This window comes from Rana temporaria, chromosome 5 (assembly GCF_905171775.1).
Source record: "Rana temporaria chromosome 5, aRanTem1.1, whole genome shotgun sequence".
NCBI lineage: Eukaryota > Metazoa > Chordata > Amphibia > Anura > Ranidae > Rana > Rana temporaria.
In genome coordinates this window covers 43,479,581-43,498,110 of record NC_053493.1, presented here as the reverse complement: position 1 = coordinate 43,498,110, position 18,530 = coordinate 43,479,581, and the positions used below count along the sequence as shown (strand labels likewise).

Sequence of the window (18,530 nt, the reverse complement as noted above, 5' to 3'; positions counted from 1 at the left end):
TGTTTCCCTTCACTTTGTAATGATTTGATCATCTAAATCCCTTTTTATATCTATGGAACACTAGTGAGACTAAAACAGCAAAAAAAATAAAAAAAAACAAGAGTTTTAACTATTTCCTGCACTATGTAAACTAAACATAGACTCTATATTAACATAGGGTCCAGCTTATATTAAAAGTAATATTTCAGAATTTAATGATTACTGGCAAATAGAATGGTTTGATAAACTACTCTGACAAGATCAACATATTCCAGGTTCAGCTCACCTGCAAAGTAAACTGTTATGCCGCGTACACAGGATAAGGCTTTTGCCCGGCCAAATCACATCGTAATTCCATTAAAAAAATATAGAACATGTTCTATATCTAAAGTCCGATGGAATTCATCGTAATTTCCAATGAAAAAACTCAGATGGGGCTACACACGATTGGAAAATCCGATAGAAAAAGTCCATCAGACTTTTTCCATCGGAAATTCCGATCGTGTGTACGGGGCATAAGTAATCAAAATTGGGGAATTCACCTTTGATAGTGCACCTTTGTTATGGCTTTGTGGAGGGAAGAGAAGACCCAACTTAATGTAAGAAAGTCCTACCAATGGGACATACATTAGGACAGACAGCCAACAACTCCAAACACTGGCATCCACCACATTTGTGACATACATTTTAGAATTGACCTTTACTGCAGTTAGAATGTAGTGGAAGTAAGACTGCACTGGTACAGTTGGGTCCTTTCATATCCAAGGGCTTGGAGGGAGCCAAAAGGTAATGTTACACTTTAGTATTAGCAAAGGAGCTGCAGATGGAACTGATTTTTTTCACACCTAAGAATGACTTTTTACATTCATAGCACTAAGAAATTGAACGTTCATTTTGTTCAATGTTATCCACAAGAATGTTGGTGTCATTTGTTGGGGGAGCACGGTTGCCGTTGAAGTATAGGGTGTTATCGAAGTTTTCTTCTGGGGGAGGGACCTTATTCTGCTTCTTTCTGTACAGGTAATAGACTGCAATAGTGGTTCCAGCAATGATAACTATGACAAGTATGACCACGCCCCCGGTGATACCATGCGATGACTTGAGATCTGCCTTGGACTCTTCTGCAAGGGAAAGAAAAATAAGGGAATTAAGTTATAATGTATTATAGTGACATTCCACTTAATGCCATAAAGAAATTAGAATCCCATGAGCTGTCATGTACATTGCCACCATCCCCAATGAATCAAAAAGAAGATTACCTCGAAAGAGAGTGGGATTTTAAGGGCAATGAAAAATATATAGAAAAATATTTAATTTAGGTTAAATTATATATTTTTCTATATTTTTTCTATTTATTTTTCATTGCCCTTAAAATCCCACTCTCTTTCGAGGTAATCTTCCACTTAATGCCATGCCATGTTGTTTTCAAACAACCATGTTGTGATGTGTATATTCTTAAAGGAAAACTTCACTTTCAATAAATAAAAGTATAGTATAACATGCAATTGTAACACTGGCCATTTTGTTATTTTAGGTGGAATCGAACTCCAAAAAATAAAATAAAAAAGCACTGACAGGATGTGACGTGATGTTATGACTCCAATGCAGGGGTGGACTGACAACTCATGGGGCCCCCGGGCAATAGAAGATTATGGGGCCCCTGGGCTTACAAATGGCCACCACACCAGGAGGCAGTGCAGAGGCAGGGCAGCTAAAATCGCAGGATTTTCACATCAAAAGCATGTCGGTTTCGGACATATCAAGGACAGATGTAAAAAAAAAAAACACAGATTTTTGCATACTGTCCCTGGTTTTATTGAGTCTGACAACCTTAATGGGGCCCCCTAGTGGCATGGGGCCCTCGGGCAGTGCCCGAGAGTGCCAATGGTCAGTCCGCCCCTGCTCCAATGTACATGTCTGCGAGTGATGTCATGGTGGCCTGGCCACTCAAGTGATCGAACAGACCAAACCCAGAAGGAAGACTGGGAGAATATGAAATAAATATGAAATGAAGGCATCGTTTGACAGGTTAGCTGCCATAATGTGCTAATATGCATTGCATACTAGAATATTATGACATAAACCTTCAGAGGGCTCATTTAATAAAACAAAAAATGCTGGGTTTAATGCCACATTAATGTTATTAAAACATACATTTCATTTTAATTTTGAGTTTTGGAACCAGTGTAATTTACTAAAACTGTTCAAAAATAGGAATGCAATATGGCAACATGGAGGCATTCTGTGCACCATTGGTTTATGAAAAGCCCCCCAGAAATTCAATTTTCTGCTTGTGTGATTGGGTCATTGATTTTTCCCAAAAGTCTGCACTAAGATACAAGTCAGATTTTGGCCATAATTTTTAGCCAGATACTCCCTAAAGGATAACAATACTTCTAAAGTGATTCTAACACTACAACCTTCCTCATTAGAACACAGAAATTTGACCAGGTGGTTATAAAGAACACAAACCCTCCCATTCAGGAATCAGTTTGGCAAATTATATAGTGAAACAAACAACTTTTTCTTCACAGCAGAAAAGGGTGGGGATTTAATATAAAGTTTGTTAAAATCCCTATGCATAGATCACCCAGAGGGTTGTAGCGCCCTGCTCCCAATGACTGGGGCGCTATTATAGATTTAGGGGGCGTCTGAGCCAATAATGGGCTCAGACTTTGTTGAATTTCTGTGAAATTGGCCTCTGTTCTGGCTAATGGTTACGCTTGGTAGGATTTTCCCCTGTTGCCTGTAGGTGGCGTTACCACCTCAGGCCCATGTTGGAACTCAAGTGAACCATAGTGTGTTAAGTGACCCTTCTCGGCAGCAGCCCAGTGGGAGTGGTGCCCTGCTGTGCCTGCTGGGAAGGAATACTTAAGAGGCAGACGCAGTTTTTCGGGGTGCTTCGCTTCGTGGCCCTCCTGGCGCGAGGCACAAGTGGACCACGTTGGTCTGAGGTCGCATCTCTACTGAGTATGCCCAGCTATGTTGGCTGGGGCCTATGATTCAAGAGGGGATTCCAAGCTGTCCATCCAAGTGGGAGAAGCTGCTTAACGAAGGAAACCGGGGGAGGACCTGCCCTGGAGGACACCAAGCAAGGCAAGCTGATGTCTCGGGGTAGGCCTGGTGACCTCGTTATAAAGGGATCCACTACTCAATTTGTCTTACAAATACTACAGCTGCTGACTTTTAAAGTAAGGACACTTACCTGTCCAGCTTGCCCGCGATGTCGGCACTTGAAGCCGATCTCTGTTACGGCTCTTGGGTGCTGCCGCCGCCATCTTCAGGAAGGGAATCAGGAAGTGAAGCCTTGAGGCTTCACCTCCCACTTCCTGGTTCCCTACTGTGCATGCGCGACTCGCGCTGCGCAATGCCACTGGTCCCTGATGTTTTCTGGGATCTGTGTGTCTCCCAGAAGACAGTGGGGGTGGGAGGGCGCCAGACGTGACATAGACCCCCGCAGATACTGCGGGGGTCTATGCCCGGAAGTGGGTGCAAATACCTGTCTTAGACAGGTATCTGATCCCCCCTGAAAGGTGCCAAATGTGACACCGGAGGGGGGGGGGAGGAATCCGGACAGCAGAGGTTCCATTTTTGTGTGGACCTCCGCTTTAAGTGCTACCTGTGACCCAATTGGAGAGATTTTCCCTCACTTCCAGTACCGAAACCTAAAAACAATTTAATTTACAGTGGCTGCTCTCATTTACAATCCTCATAGGCTAATAATAAAACCTCTGATGTATCTAGTAGCAGTTAGTTACATTCAACTGGACTTGTTATAGGCCAATCGAGGCGAAATTTCAGCAAAAGTCAGATTTTGAAATACATTAGGTTCACCAAAATGTGACGTTCGTTCCCAATTACAATGTTTTATTTTGGACGTTTAGATTTGTGTAGGCACAATAGCTCAAATCCAATAACACCTTAGTAAGTAAAAAAATAATTAGGATAACATTAGGTAGATTCAATGTAATATTAATGTTGATTATACTGTACCTGGTTTTACTGGCTTTTCTGTAGGCACTGGAACTGTAAATATAAAATGCAAAATAATATTTTTTAGAGATCAGTGTAAATGAAATGCATAGAAGAGAAATATTAAATCAGAACACTGGCTTCTTAGTAAAACACACTCCCCTGGGCCCCCATGCAAATGTGTGTGTGTATATATATATATATATATATATATATATATATATATATATATATATATATATGTGTGTGTATATATACATACATACACTTTTTCTTCTTTTCTTCTTTGACATTCTTGATGTGTGAATGCTGTAGTACTCTGAGCCCAGACTGGCATGGTGATGCACTTACAGGGGTTGTGTTCATGACAGCCTGGGCTCCCAGGAAGGGGACTGAATGAGGCTGGCCTTAATTAAACCTAAAAAGAAACTAATGTGGCGGACAGCTAACAGCAAAAGCATTTTTATTTATTTATTACTCATAGTTTAAAGTTGACATAATACCAAGAGCAAAGATTTTGCTATTTTTTTTTTTGCCCAGCACATCTATAGAAAAACATGTTTTCTTTTTGCTGAATTCTTCTTTATTCTACTGCAATTAATAATAAAAAAAAGTCTGCATTGGGCAGGTGGGGTGAGTAAGAGTGGGTCTGTCAGTGAGCGATGTACCACAGTCTGACTTTGTGAGTTTGCACTATACACAATATACACTATATTGTCAAAAGTATTGGGACACCTGTATTGAGTTGACCCACCCTCTGCAGCTACAGTGGGGATCGAAAGTTTGGGCACCCCAGGTAAAATTTTGTATTAATGTGCATAACGAAGCCAAGGAAAGATGGAAAAATCTCCAAAAGGCATCAAATTACAGATTAGACATTCTTATAATATGTCAAAAAAAGTTAGATTTTATTTCCATCATTTACACTTTCAAAATTACAGAAAACAAAAAAATGGTGTCTGCCAAAGTTTGGGCACCCTGCAGAGTTAATATCTTGTACTGCCCTCTTTGGCAAGTATCACAGCTTGTAAACGCTTTTTGTAGCCAGCCAAGAGTCTTTCAATTCTTGTTTGAGGTATCTTTGCCCATTCTTCCTTACAAAAGTCTTCCAGTTCTTTGAGATTTCTGGGCTGTCTGTCACGCACTGCTCTTTTAAGGTCTATCCATAGATTTTCAATTATGTTGAGGTCAGGAGATTGTGAAGGCCATGGCAAAACCTTCTCTTGATGTAATCCCCCCGTGGAGTTTGAGGTGTGTTTAGGATCATTATCCATTTGTAGAAGCCATCCTCTCTTTAACTTCAGCTTTTTCACAGATGGCATCAAGTTACCATCCAAATTTTGCTGACATTTTATTGAAGCCATTTTTCCTTCTACTCGTGAAATGTTCCCTGTGCCACTGGCTGCAATACAACCCCAAAACATGATTGATCCACCTCCATGCTTAACAGTTGGACAGAGGTTCTTTTCATTAAATTCTGTGCCCTTTCTTCTCCAAACGTACCTTTGCTCATTCCGGCCAAAAAGTTCTATTTTAACCTCATCGGTCCACAGAACTTGTTTCCAAAATGCATCAGGCTTGTCTATATGTTGATTTGCAAAGTTCAAACGCTGATTTTTGTGGTGAAGACGTAGAAGAGGTTTTCTTCTGATGACTCTTCCATGAAAACCATATTTGTACAAGTATCTCTTTATAGTGGAATAGTGTACCACAACTCCAGTGTCTGCCAGATCTTTCTGGAGGGATCGTGCAGTCAAACGTGGGTTTTGAATTGCTTTTCTCACAATCCTGCGAGCGGTTCTGTCTGATATTTTTCTTGGTCTTCCAGATCTTGCTTTAACTTCCACTGTTCCTGATGACTGCCATTTCTTAATTACATTCCGAACAGAGGATATTGACATCTGAAAACGCTTTGCTATATTCTTATAGCCTTCTCCAGCTTTGTGAGCGTCAACTATTTTCAGTGTCAGTTTTCTAGACAACTGCTTAGAAGAACCCATGGTGCTGATTGTTGGGGCAAGGTCAGACGAGTCTGGGCATTTAAAACCTTTGAGATTGACATCACCTGGTCTTCCTAGACGATGATTGAGAACAATCCATGACACTGGCAGGTCTCAGCTTTGCAAAGGGGGCAGTGCATGCTATAAATTCTGCAGGGTGCCCAAACTTTTGCAGACACCATTTTTTTGTTTTCTGTAACTTTGAAAGTGTAAATGATGGAAATAAAATCTATTTTTTTTTTACATATTATAAGAATGTCTAATCTGTAATTTAATGCCTTTTGGAGATTTTTCCATCTTTCCTTGGCTTCGTTATGCACATTAATACAAATTTTTACCTGGAGTGCCCAAACTTCCGATACCCACTGTATAACAGCTTCAACTCTTCTGGGAAGGCTGTCCACAAGGTTTAGGAGTGTGTCTAATGCCGCGTACACACAATCAGTTTGTCTGATGAGAACGGTCTGATGGACAGTTTTCATCAGACCAAACCGATCGTGTGTGGGCCCCATCGGTTATTTATCCATCGGTTAAAAAAAATGGAACTTGTTTTAAAATTATCTGATGGATACCTAACCAATAGAAAAAAAACAAACGTCTGTAGGCACGTCCATCGGTTAAAAATCCACGCATGCTCAGACTAAATTAGGGGATGGGAGCGCTCGTTCTGGTAAAACTAGCGTTCGTTATGGAGCTAGCACGTTCATCATGCTGTAACAGACAGAAAAGCGTGAATCGTCTTTTACTAACACGAAATCAGCTAAAGCAGCCCCAAGGGTGGCACCATTGGATTTGAACTTCCCACTTATAGTGTCATCGTACGTGGTTTACGTGACCGCGTTCTGACACAATCGTTTTTTTAACCGATGGTGTGTAGGCACGACTGACCATCAGTCAGCTTCATTGGGTAACTGATGGAAAAATCCATCAGACCATTTTCATCGGATTGACCGATCGTGTGTATAGGGCATATGGGAATGTTTGACCATTCTTCCAGAAGCGCATTTGTGAGGTTAGGCACTGATGTTGGACGAGAAGGCCTGGCTCACAGTCTCTCCTAATTTATCCCAAAGGTGTTCTATTGGGTTAAGATCAGAACTCTGTGCAGGCCAGTCAAGTTCCTCTACCCCAAACTCGCTCATCCATGTCTTCCCCCATCATGCACCAGTGGCCTGAACCTACTACTGGGTTGGCTGAAGGAAGTAAAAAGTCTTGTTATGAAATCTCATATTATTGCCAAGGGTACTAGTGACACCTACTGGCAGAAGTGAGAGTTCAGAACCAGACTGAGTTTAGGGAAAGACCAAGTGAAAAACTATACAAATCAGTCTGGGCTAAATACCACCCAGCCAAAAATGAAATTTGGGTTATTATAGCTCATTTAAGACAAGGTCGCTATATTAGATACATTTTTCTGGTTTTGTTCCCCCTTAAAGAGTCATTCTTTACGCTTCACATATGTCATCTGCAAATACATGCCAAGAGGGAATAATGACTTACTTTTTGGTCTTTTACATATGTATCCTCTGTAAGAGGAGCAGTAGATGTTGTTCCAGGTCCCTTTTGTAGCGTACATCTCTACACAGTCCTCGTCTTCTTGGTCAGATGGTTCTCCAGTGTTCCAGTTTACAAAGTCCAAGGGAGTGCTGTCCAGCCACAGCCATTTTTCTATAGACAAAGAGGAAAATGTATGATTATTTATGATTATAAATTTCCTTCAGTGAAAACATCATAAATGCATACCTCCCAATTTTCTGAGATGAGAAAGCGGAACAGCATTTAGCACAAAGTATGTGGGCAAAGGCACGAGACAGGATCACTCTTAGATGCAATGGAGTCCACACACCCACAGTTTGATTATCCCCCCCCCCCAATCTCCTCCAAGGGCTGCTCATCTTCCCGCAGCAGGAAATGTGGATAGGGGGGCGGTAATTATACCATGTGTGTGTGTACAGTCTGATACGATCTGAGAGCGATCCTGTCTAATGTGCTGTATGGACAACATAGCACACCTCCTCCTCACTCTTTCCTCTCTGCCTCTTTGTCTCTCACTGCTCCAGTCTCCAGGCTGCCGTCTCCTTGTCCTGGTCCTGAGTGAGGATGGGGGTAGGGGGAAGGAGCTCTGCAGCTGACAGTCAGGCACAGCATTCACAGGGAGGGCTGGCCTAGGGACCAGAACTGAAATCTGGGTGGTTTAGGGTCCTTGACGGGAATATAAACCTGGTGTTATTGGTAAAACGGTGGGGACCCATCTTAGGTATGGCGTCCTCTGGTTGGTACGTTTAATTCATAGTGACCGGGTAATGGTAAGACCGGTGGGTGTTTGAGGTTAGCTAGGTTAGTCCCCGAGGCGGTGTTTGGCCACTGGGGTCAGACGCGTCAGAAAGGTCTGCTAATACCACTGTCGCTGTTCTTTTACAAGTGCTTTTTTACTACAGTAATGCCTAGTACACGCGACCAGTTTTCCCATTGGTAAAACTGCCATGACAGCTTTTGGCGGGGGGGAAACTGGCCGTGTGTATGCTCCAAGGCAGTTTTCCCGACAGGAAAACCGCCGTGAACGCCGGCGGGAAAAATTAGAACATCATTTTTTTTTCTGCCGGGATTCCCGGCGGTCTTTTTCCCAGCAGTTTTCCTATGGGAAAAAGCGCTGAAAAAGTTCAATGTCCACACTTTGCACTTCTTTTTTCTAAGATTTATTTGCTGAACTTGGTAAAGGAATAAAATAAGGAATAAAATAAGTGATTGAAGAGGTAGAAGGGTAACAGGTAGATAGGTTCAGGTGCAAAAGTTCAATCAGGAAGCACTCCTGCTTCCAGCAACACAGTTCTGACGCCACTCTAACCAGAGTGGGTTTTGCGCACCGGATAGGTCTCTCACTAGCCTAGCAGCCGGAACGGCGCACGGAATATGGCACAGTCTCTGCCACAGACCCTCCCACAGATAGAGACACTTTTGGTCCAAAATCCCCGTAGCACAGGATTCAGCACCTGGATCTCTCCAGGCGATCATCATCAAGCCTTTCAGTAACAATGCATCCCTCGATGAAGTTCAAGGCCTCTCCCGAGATACCAGCCTCCTGCCTGGTCCTCTCCAAGACAGGTTCTTCATCAAGCGGCTTCCTCCCTCCAGGACGGACAGCACAGGATCACCCTGCAAGCGCAGACCCAGTCTGACTACTGGGCCTACTTGAACATTTCACAACCCTGGACCAACGCGGTCCCGGAGCCAGGACCACAGGAACACGTACCCCCGGCCAGGAGGGCCACACACGGGGTGGTGGGACGACAGACCAGCGACCGGCGACCTCGGTCCAATGACGTCTGTCCCCTAAGCACCCCTCCCCACCCCCCCACCCCAGCATGCACAGCGGGACGGTCAACCCCCACCGATTGGCCGCCGTGGGGGAACACCCAAGTCACCTTGACCTAGCTGCTGCCACCCTTGGCCTGGGGTGGTAACGACACCCCAGGCAAACAATGGTTATAACTAACAGCACACAGAGGCCAAATTTGCCCAAAATTATACATGTCTGAGTCAACTAACTCTCAGACTTTCCCCTAAATTTAAAGCAGCGCCAGCCCAACAGGAGCAGTCCGCTACACTTCTTCTTCTTTTTTTTTTTAATAAACTGAATGTTTGGGCTAATTGCCCACATAAATAACCAATTGAGGTCCACTGTCCTGAATCTATTACTTATCTGGAGGTCATGTCTGCTGAGGGAGCCATCCCAAGGTTTAATATAACACAAGCTTGCTTGACTCACTAGGTGTATACTTACTTGAGTTCAATCCCTCTGGTAAGTGTTTCTGGTGGTGGATCTTCTATCAACTTTTTGGCACCATGCTTTATTCACATTTATAACCAGTTTTGTCACAAATTCTTTTGAACCACTTCCACTCTTTCATTCCCAAGGACATTTTTCTTTGGACTGAATTATCACTACTTGATATTTTTGTACTAAGTAGACTTCAATAGTTCACCTATTATGCACATGTAAATTTAGTCCTAGTTTGTTCTAAGACTATCTATTCTAGCGCTGCACTTATTTACATTTTTTACATTTTTGTAATAACTTAGCTAACTGGTGCCACAGACACAATGTTATATGGTAACGTCAAGGACCTGCAACCATTATTACCAGGATTGATATGTTTATTGTTTTTGTTATTTATAAGCTTATGTTTATTTAAAAGGCTGATTAGGCCATTTTACTAGTAGTGTGGTTTTTCCTAGGGGTTATAGGAAGTTGTAGTTGTGTGCAGTTTTGGGTAAGAGGTCAAGCATGGAGGTGAGCTCTGATCTACCCTGGTCAAGCTGAATTCCACTTTCCTCAAGATCTCAATTCATTCATTCATTCATTCATTCAATGTCTCATTCTAACACATAACCAACATAAAAGTGAGGGAAAATACCAAGTATGAGTTATGACCTGAACAGGAATAGAGGGAAATCTTCCAATGGTCATACTTGTTCTGAAAACAAATATCAGAAACATGGGCGTCCGCTCCATAGGGCAAGGGAGGGCGCTGCCCCCCCCTAGAAATCAGTGCCATGATCCTCGGTGAGAAAAATAGCAGACAGGAAGCAAGGCGGCGGCACGGCGAATCCAATTAGAGCCTCTTTCTCTCTTCTAGCTCCAGCTGACAGAGAGGGGGAGGGGGTTGTTATTTCCTTGGGGGGGGGGCTCCATTTTTTATGATATTGTTATTCAAACTTGCTAGTTGCTTGATAGTTTCATCAGGTTTCTCAAACCTTTGCATGCCTGCGCTTTATGTGATAATGACTAAGCCCCTCCCCTTCATGACATTGTCAAAAAGGGACCGAGCATGGATGACCTTAAAATGATGCCCCCCCCTGAAAAAAGTTCAGAGGACGCCCATGATCAGAAAGAGAATTTCCCTCAAACTTTCTGTTGTGTCTTTAGTGCAGTAATGATGCGGGATATCACTCCAATGTGACACCCTTCCATACTCTATCAAAATAAAATAACTTTGATCATACATTAACTGTGATCAAAAGAAAGATTGCAACTCCATATATTCCAGTCTAGAGTAGACATGTGCACACTGAAATATTTTGTTTCGGAATTTCGTTTTCGTCCGGAAATACATTTATTTAGTTACTACCGAAATTTGTTTTTATTTATTTTGTTTCCTTAAAAAATACATTCGTCCGAAAATCCCAATTACGGTTGAATCTGTCATTGAAGGCTTTTGGTGTCTGTTGAATGTTCTAAGAAGATTCCACGGAGCAGCTAAACTGTACGACGCCGCAATCGAACATTTCCAGTCGAATACTCCGCCCACAAGCTATAGTAGAATTCTAATGTTGTATGACTAGTAATAATTATATTTATTCATTATTATTACTAGTCAACCAAGATTAGAATTCTTCTATATCCTATGGGCGGAGCATTTGACCATAAATGTCCACTCGCACGATCGTATGTTTTTAGCTGCTTCGTCGAATCTTCATGTCTCTATAATGTCGAATCTTTTCTCTCTTTTCTCGAATAATCTTGGACTAATAGAGTTAGGTTAGGCACATTCAACCGCAGGTTCGATAGACACAGATCGCTATTGTCACCATCACGTCGAATCTTCTATCTATATCAAACTGTTGTCGCAACAAAATAAAAATAAAGCATTTTTTATGTCGGATCTTTCGTATTCTGTGCGTTCGTTATCGCTTGTTTAAACAAACGTGAAAATCACAGAAATTCAGACGAAAATGCATTCGGACAAAAACTAATGCACATGTCTAGTCTAGAGAATACAGTAGGAAGATATAGAAATAAAGTATACTTATAGTCGAGACATTGAAATAAACATTTGTTAAGCAAAACAGCAACTACTGTACCTTCTACATTCCTGTATAAACCAACCCAGAAGGTGTTTGTCCGATCACTGAGTAACTCGACATGGTGATATAAAAAGTCTGCTTCCACCTGATCTTCAACTGAAGCTAAATTGGCTCCTGAAAACAATCACATGATAAATCAGACAACTGATCACTGGTATATATATATATATATAAAATAAAATATATATATATATAGTAAGTGTGTGTGTCTAGAAGTGACACTGTCAAGGTACCAAAAACGACTTTATTTACCTGCGACCCCTACCCTCATTCTTTTCCAGTGTTGCAGCCTCTGTCATTCTCGTTGGCATTCAGTGCCTCCGGGAGTGCCAGAGGCTTCTGATTGAACCATGTTCCTTGATTCCATCCTCTGACTCCTACATCACTGTTGAGTCCTGTTATGATGTAGGGGTTGGCAGATGAAACCACGTCATAGGAATGTTATCATCTTGATGTTTGTCCCTGCCATTTGAGAGATTTTCAGTTCATATTCACTTATTTTTGCATTACAACTTTATAACTACATGAACAGTACATGATTCGTCACATGGACATCTCCACTCAGGGCCGTTTGAAGGAATTTGGGGGCCCCAAGCAAAATGGGGGCCCCCAAGCACCCCCCCCCCCGCACGCAAAGCCTTTGTTAGCGATACACTCATTTTTACACCCATGTTCTTACTCCTCCCCCCTCCCTAGTCCCTATGTTTATCTATTCTCACCTCCCCTTCTTCCCTGTAGGCTGTCGCTGTAGCGTGGCCGAGCTCCTCTTCCTCCTGTTAGTCAGGTGTTCTATCATTATGGGTCCCCAGTTCCCAATCAGATAGTGCCCGGGCTGGGCCGGGTTTCCCGTGTGGTACAGGAGATTCAGTTTCCTTTGTTCCTGGCTGGACTGAAAGGAAGTGAGCACTCAGTGTGCACTTCCTGTCAGTCCGGCTGGGAACAGGAAACTGAATCTCCTGTACCACGTGCGGTTCCTGGCCGGACTGACAGGACTCCAGGAGGAAGGAAGAAGAGCTTGGCCATGCTACAGCCTGGGAAGGAGAAGTTGGGGGCCCCAGGCCAGCTCGGGGCCCCAAGCAATTGTTTGTTTTGCCTGTCCTGTAGCGACAGGCCTGTCTCCACTTAAATGGGTTGTAAAGGTACATGTTTTTTCACCTAAATGCATTTAGGTGAAAAAACATCTGACGATAGCGCCCCCCCCCGTTTACTTACCTAAGCCCTGGAAAGTCCCGCGTGGCGAATGCACTCGATCGTTGATCGGGCATTTCGGCTCTTCATTGGATAGATTGATAGCAGCTCAGCCATTGGCTCGCGCTGCTGTCAATCAAATCCAATGACGTGGCTCGTCTGTGGTAGAGCCGAGTGATACACTCGGCGGCTAAGGCCTAACCCCCTCGGGAAAGAGCTTCCCAGAGGGGGTTAGCTCTTGCAAGGAGGAGCTGCAAGAGCCACCGTGGGACCCCAGAAAAGGATGTTCGGGGGCCACGTTGTGCAAAACGAACTGCACAGTAAACATAATGACATAAAAAAAAAAACAATAGTATCCCTTTAAATGTCTCTTAGCTTCCCTTCATTATTTATTTTCCATACACATGCTTTCTAACAGTGAACTGGAGGCCTGTGTGGTACAGAAATCATCATTTTATAGCTCCATGCATTCTAGACAGTGAGTAGACCATGCAATCAACATGTAGGCAGGTGCAGTCTGCTTTCTCCACTGCAGGTGCACTTAAAATCTCTGAGGAATGTTTCCAACACCTTGTTGAATCTATGCCATGAAGAACGAAGGCAGTTCTGAAGGCAAAAGGGGGTCCAACCCGATACTAGCAAGGTGTAAATAATAAAGTGGCCAGTGAGTGTATATTACAACAGAAATTAGTGCTACTCATTAGGATGACTTTGTCAATTTAAAGCGGGGGTTCACCCTAAAAAAAAATTCTAACATTACATCCAGCATACTAACGACATTTACAGTATGCAGGTCTTTTTTTTTTTTTTCGCTGTACATACCGTTATATTGTGATTTTCTCCCCCGGCTTCCGGGTTCTGATTCCCGCGGGACTGTACGTTCCTATCCCTGTGTTAGATGATTGACGTCTGGTGAAACAGTTCCCATGTCGCACAAGGCGCGTCACCAGATTTCCGTAAATAGCCGAGCTGCCAGTCGGCGCTATACCGCACCTGAGCAGTCAGCTCTACACGGCGGGCGCAGGCGCCGTATTGCGCCGACTCGCAGCTCAGCTATTTACGGAAATCTGGTAACGCGCCTTGTGCGACATGGGAACTGTTTCACCAGATGTCAATCATCTAACCCAGGGATAGGAACGCCCAGTCCCGCGGGAATCAGAACCCGGAAGCCGGGGAGAAAATCACAATATAACAGTATGTATGGCGAAAAAAAAAAAAGACCTGCATACTGTAAATGTCGTTAGTATGCTGGATGTAATGTTAGAATTTTTTTTTAGGGTGAACCCCCGCTTTAAATTCAATATATTTTGTTAGACTGAAGTGCACCATTTATAGTAAATATAGGTGGTGCTCTGAAACTGGGAAGATTGTGCTGGTTCTACACAACTGCTTACAATTCTGGGGGCAACGTACAGTTTTTGAACTGTCTCTGTAGAGACAGCATTTATTCTGTGTTAAGACGGCTGTTCTGTTATGCCGAATTATGTCACACCCACCTTGCCGAAGACATTCCATGGATGCCTGAGCCCAGTTTCTGGTGTATGAAGATTCCACAAGATAGCAATGGCCGCTGAAGGGTATCCAGGTTTTTGATGGAGAATCTGGGCATTTTCCAGGTTTTTGAGGTGGTTCAGTGGGAGCCATAACTAAAAACAATAAAAAAGGAGTCAGCACCCTCATGAAAAATAAAAAAAATGTAACGTCATGTAACACACAGCTAGAAAATAAATAAAAGTAATACTGTTTAATGGAAAACATTTTAAGTTAAAAAATACTAAAAATAAAATAAATTCTAATGCCCTGTACACACGATCAGTTCGTCTGATGAAAATGCACCGTTTTCATCTGACGAACCGATCGTGTGTGGGCCCCATCAGTTTTTAAAAATAGAACCTGTTTTAAATTTTTCGTATGGTTAAAAAACCGATAGAAAAAAACGATCGTCTGTGGAGAAATCCATCGGTCAAAAATCCACGCATGCTCAGAATCAAGTTGACGCATGGTCGGAAGCATTGAACTTTTTTCATTTCATTTTTCTCTGCACGTCGTTGTGTTTTACGTCGCTGCGTTGGACACAATCAGATTTTTAACTGATGGTGTGTAGGCAAGACTGATGAAAGTCAGCTTCATCGGATATCTGATGAAAAAATAAATCGGTTTGTTTTCATCAGACGAACCGATCATGTGTACAGGGCATTACTCTGCTGTGACTTTCATTTTCTGCACACAGTACTTGTTCCAAGTCAATGATGTATTAAATTCAGACACAGTCAAGCCACTATGGTTCTCCAGAGGCCGGAAATGGAACCCCAGTATTCAGGGGCGGATTGACCATTCGGGCACTGGGGCACTACCCGAGGGCCCCATGCCACTGGGTGGCCCCATGCCACTAGGTGGCCCCATTTAATCTGTGTTTTTTTACATCTATCCCTGAAATGTCCGTTACCGACATCCTTTTGGTTTAAAAATCCCAAGATTATAGTTGCCCTCTCCAGTACCTTCTCAGTATGTGTGCGTATACTGTGTGTGTGTATACAGTACTGTGTGGCCCCATAATCTATTGCCTGAGGGCCCAATAATCTCCTATTGCCCGGGGGCCCAATAATCTCCTATTGTCCGGGGGCCCCATAATCTCCTATTGCCCAGGGGCCCCATAATTTCCTATTGCCCGAGGGCCCCAATGAGTTGTCAGTCCGCCCCTGCCTGTATTTCTCCTATAGCAGGTGCACTTTAAATGCTTGGCAATGGCAGTCTGTAAATAAACGTTGCCCCATTGCCCTGTACTGAGACAACATGAATCTACCATGGAACTAAAAGCCCACAACAGTGTTCCAAAATCCCATTCTTACTGACTGGTCTCACACTAATTACTGGGAACCTACAGGCTTCTTCTTACAGACAGTAAAAAATAAATAAAATAAAAATGAAAATATTTGTAAGCATTTTTTTCCATTTGTCAAAAGATCATAGAGAATTGATAAATACACTGTACATAATAAAAGCCATATACAGTATGTCCTTAAAACAATATAACATTTAATTAGGTAGGCAAATTAGTTATAGCATTATTGCCAAGTTGACTGATGCATGCTAATATTGCTAAATGTAATCTATGCACCGAGCCTTCAATGACCACTGGTCATAAAAAGAGTATGTACCCTCTTGCCTACATGAGTTATTTCTCCAATATGCCACAGCTGGTATTACACATGTGCAATTCATTTCGGCCTGAATGTAAACTCATTTTTGAATGTAAACACATTTTTGATTATTTGGAGATGCGAATGCATCTCCAAATATATCCGAATGTATTTGGAGATACATTTCAGATGTATCCGAATCTCCAAATGAAATAGTAACTAATTTCATTGAAATATGTTTAAGTTTGTTTTGTATATTTGTTTTCTAACAAATTCCAATTTTTTCAGAACGATTCAAATTCAGATCGGTCGAAAAATGATTGATCGATTCAAATTTTGTGTGAATAATAGCTGGTTGTTAAGGAGTGGGCCAAGAAGCTGGCCGCCACATCCTTAACAATCGATGATTCATCAGCTGCCAGTGGGCATCCCCACTAAACAAAAGAATGTTGGCAATGAAAAATTCTGAAAAAAAACACAGCATGATGGGCCAGCCATTTAAAAAAAAAAATGCCGTTGGGTTCCCCCCAAAATCCATACCAGACCATTATCTGAGCATGCAGCCCGGGAGGCCTGAACCATACCAGGCCTAAAGAACCTTGTCCCCATGTTGATGGGGACAAGGGCCTTTTCCCTACATCCCTGGGCAGTGGATGCGGAGGTCTGCGGGTGGGGGGGCTTATCGGAATCTGGAAGCCCCCTTTAACAAGGGGGCCCCCAAATCCCACTCCCCCATGTGAAGGTGTATGGGTACCTCTACCCATTGATCAAAAAAAAAATTAAAAGTGAATAAAGACACAACACAAGTTTTTAAAAATTCCTTTATCAAAAAAATAAAATAGTCCCCAGTGTAGATCCATCCTCAATCATGCCGCCACCGCTGGACCCAAATAAACAAAAAACCTCTTATATGGCTAAGTGATAGAGCCACCCGATGACATCAGTGAGTGACCCTGCGCCTTGTCACGTCATCGACCGGGGCATGTACCTCCCCATGTTGAGGGCATGTGGCCTGATTTGGTTCAGGAGGGGGGAGCATGCTCGGGTCTGGTATGGATTTTGGGGGGGACTCCCCACCATTTTTTTTGCCATGGGGGTTCCCGTTAAAATCCATAACACCCCACGCTGTTTTTTCCCCCTGAATTTTCCATTGCCGGTGTCCTGACGAGAAGGGTCCCCCATCGGATAATGCCCAGCAGCGCAGCGCTTGTGCAGTATGGAGTACAAATGAGCTGCTGAAAATAGCCGAAGATGAACAGCTGTGAATCACCTGTACACGGCACCTGTGCAATGACAAGGGGCGGGTGTATTAGAATTATATTGTGTAAGGTGCAGATGGCTAAAGAAGAGCAAACCCGCCCATCAACATTGCAAAACCCGCCCTTCAGTTGTTTAAACACGCCCCGCAAAGACGTGTAGTTTATTGATAAAACCACCTCCAACTTATCAGCTCAGGCCATCAATTTTAAATTCAGCCTCTTCTTTAGTCATCCGGCCCTTACACAATATAATACTAATACACCCACCCCTTGCCGAGTTGCACGAGCATCAGGAGCGTGCAGCACAATGTCCTTCTCATTGCGCAGGTGCCGTGTACAGCTTATTCACAGCTGTTCATCCTCGGGTATTTTCGGCGGCTCCGTTGTGCTGCGCCTGCGCAATACAGGGCGGGTATTCTCCGACGGGGGACCCATCTCGTCAGGACACCGGCATTCTTTAGTTTAGATTTCAGCTCTCAGCAGGAGAAGCCCTCTGACAGCTGATGGGTTGTTAAGGACGCATGCGGCGTATTCTTCACACAGAAATCAAATTGATCACTAATTTGTTGATCAATCCAAATTCGAATAGTTCCGAAAATCTGGAATTTGTTAATTTGTTAGAAAATGAATAAACAAAATTAAATTAAACAAAATGAAACTAAACTAGACGAATTCTGAATCTAATCAACGAAAGAAAATTAGTAAGATATCAAATCTATCCGAAACAAAACTAATAGCCAGATTCAGGTAGGGTTACGCCAGCGTATCAGTAGATACGCCGGCGTAACTCTGAATCGAAGCCGTCGTAAGTTTAAGTGTATGCTCAAACTGAGATACACTTAAACCTAGCTAAGATATGACGGCCTGCGCCGTCGTATCTTAGGGTGCAATATTTATGCTGGCCGCTAGGTGGCGCTTCTATTGAGTTTGGCGTAGAATATGTAAATGACTAGATACGCCGATTCACGAACGTACGTGCACCCGTCGCAGAAAAGATACGCCGTTTACGTAAGGCGTTTTCCGGCGTAAAGTTATTCCAACAAATAGCTGGCCTAGTCAATGTTAAGTATGGCCGTCGTTCCCTCATCGAAATTTGAAAATTTTACGTTGTTTGCGTAAGTCGTCCG

General features: G+C 43.0%; 1 protein-coding gene across 1 annotated transcript in view; it reads right to left on the bottom strand.

Annotated features, from left to right (window-relative positions):
- Positions 1–424: 424 nt before the first annotated feature.
- The window catches only part of LOC120939984 (macrophage mannose receptor 1-like), a 141,711-nt gene continuing 123,605 nt past the window's right edge, over positions 425–18,530 (bottom strand). Inside the window, exons 26-30 of the mRNA XM_040352476.1 lie at positions 14,501–14,650; positions 11,814–11,930; positions 7,452–7,619; positions 3,973–4,005; positions 425–1,100 (exon numbers count right to left, since the gene is read on the bottom strand). Coding sequence (XP_040208410.1) covers positions 853–1,100; positions 3,973–4,005; positions 7,452–7,619; positions 11,814–11,930; positions 14,501–14,650 — 716 coding nt within the window. The 3' untranslated portion in view covers positions 425–852. The remainder of the gene's footprint in view (positions 1,101–3,972; positions 4,006–7,451; positions 7,620–11,813; positions 11,931–14,500; positions 14,651–18,530) is intronic.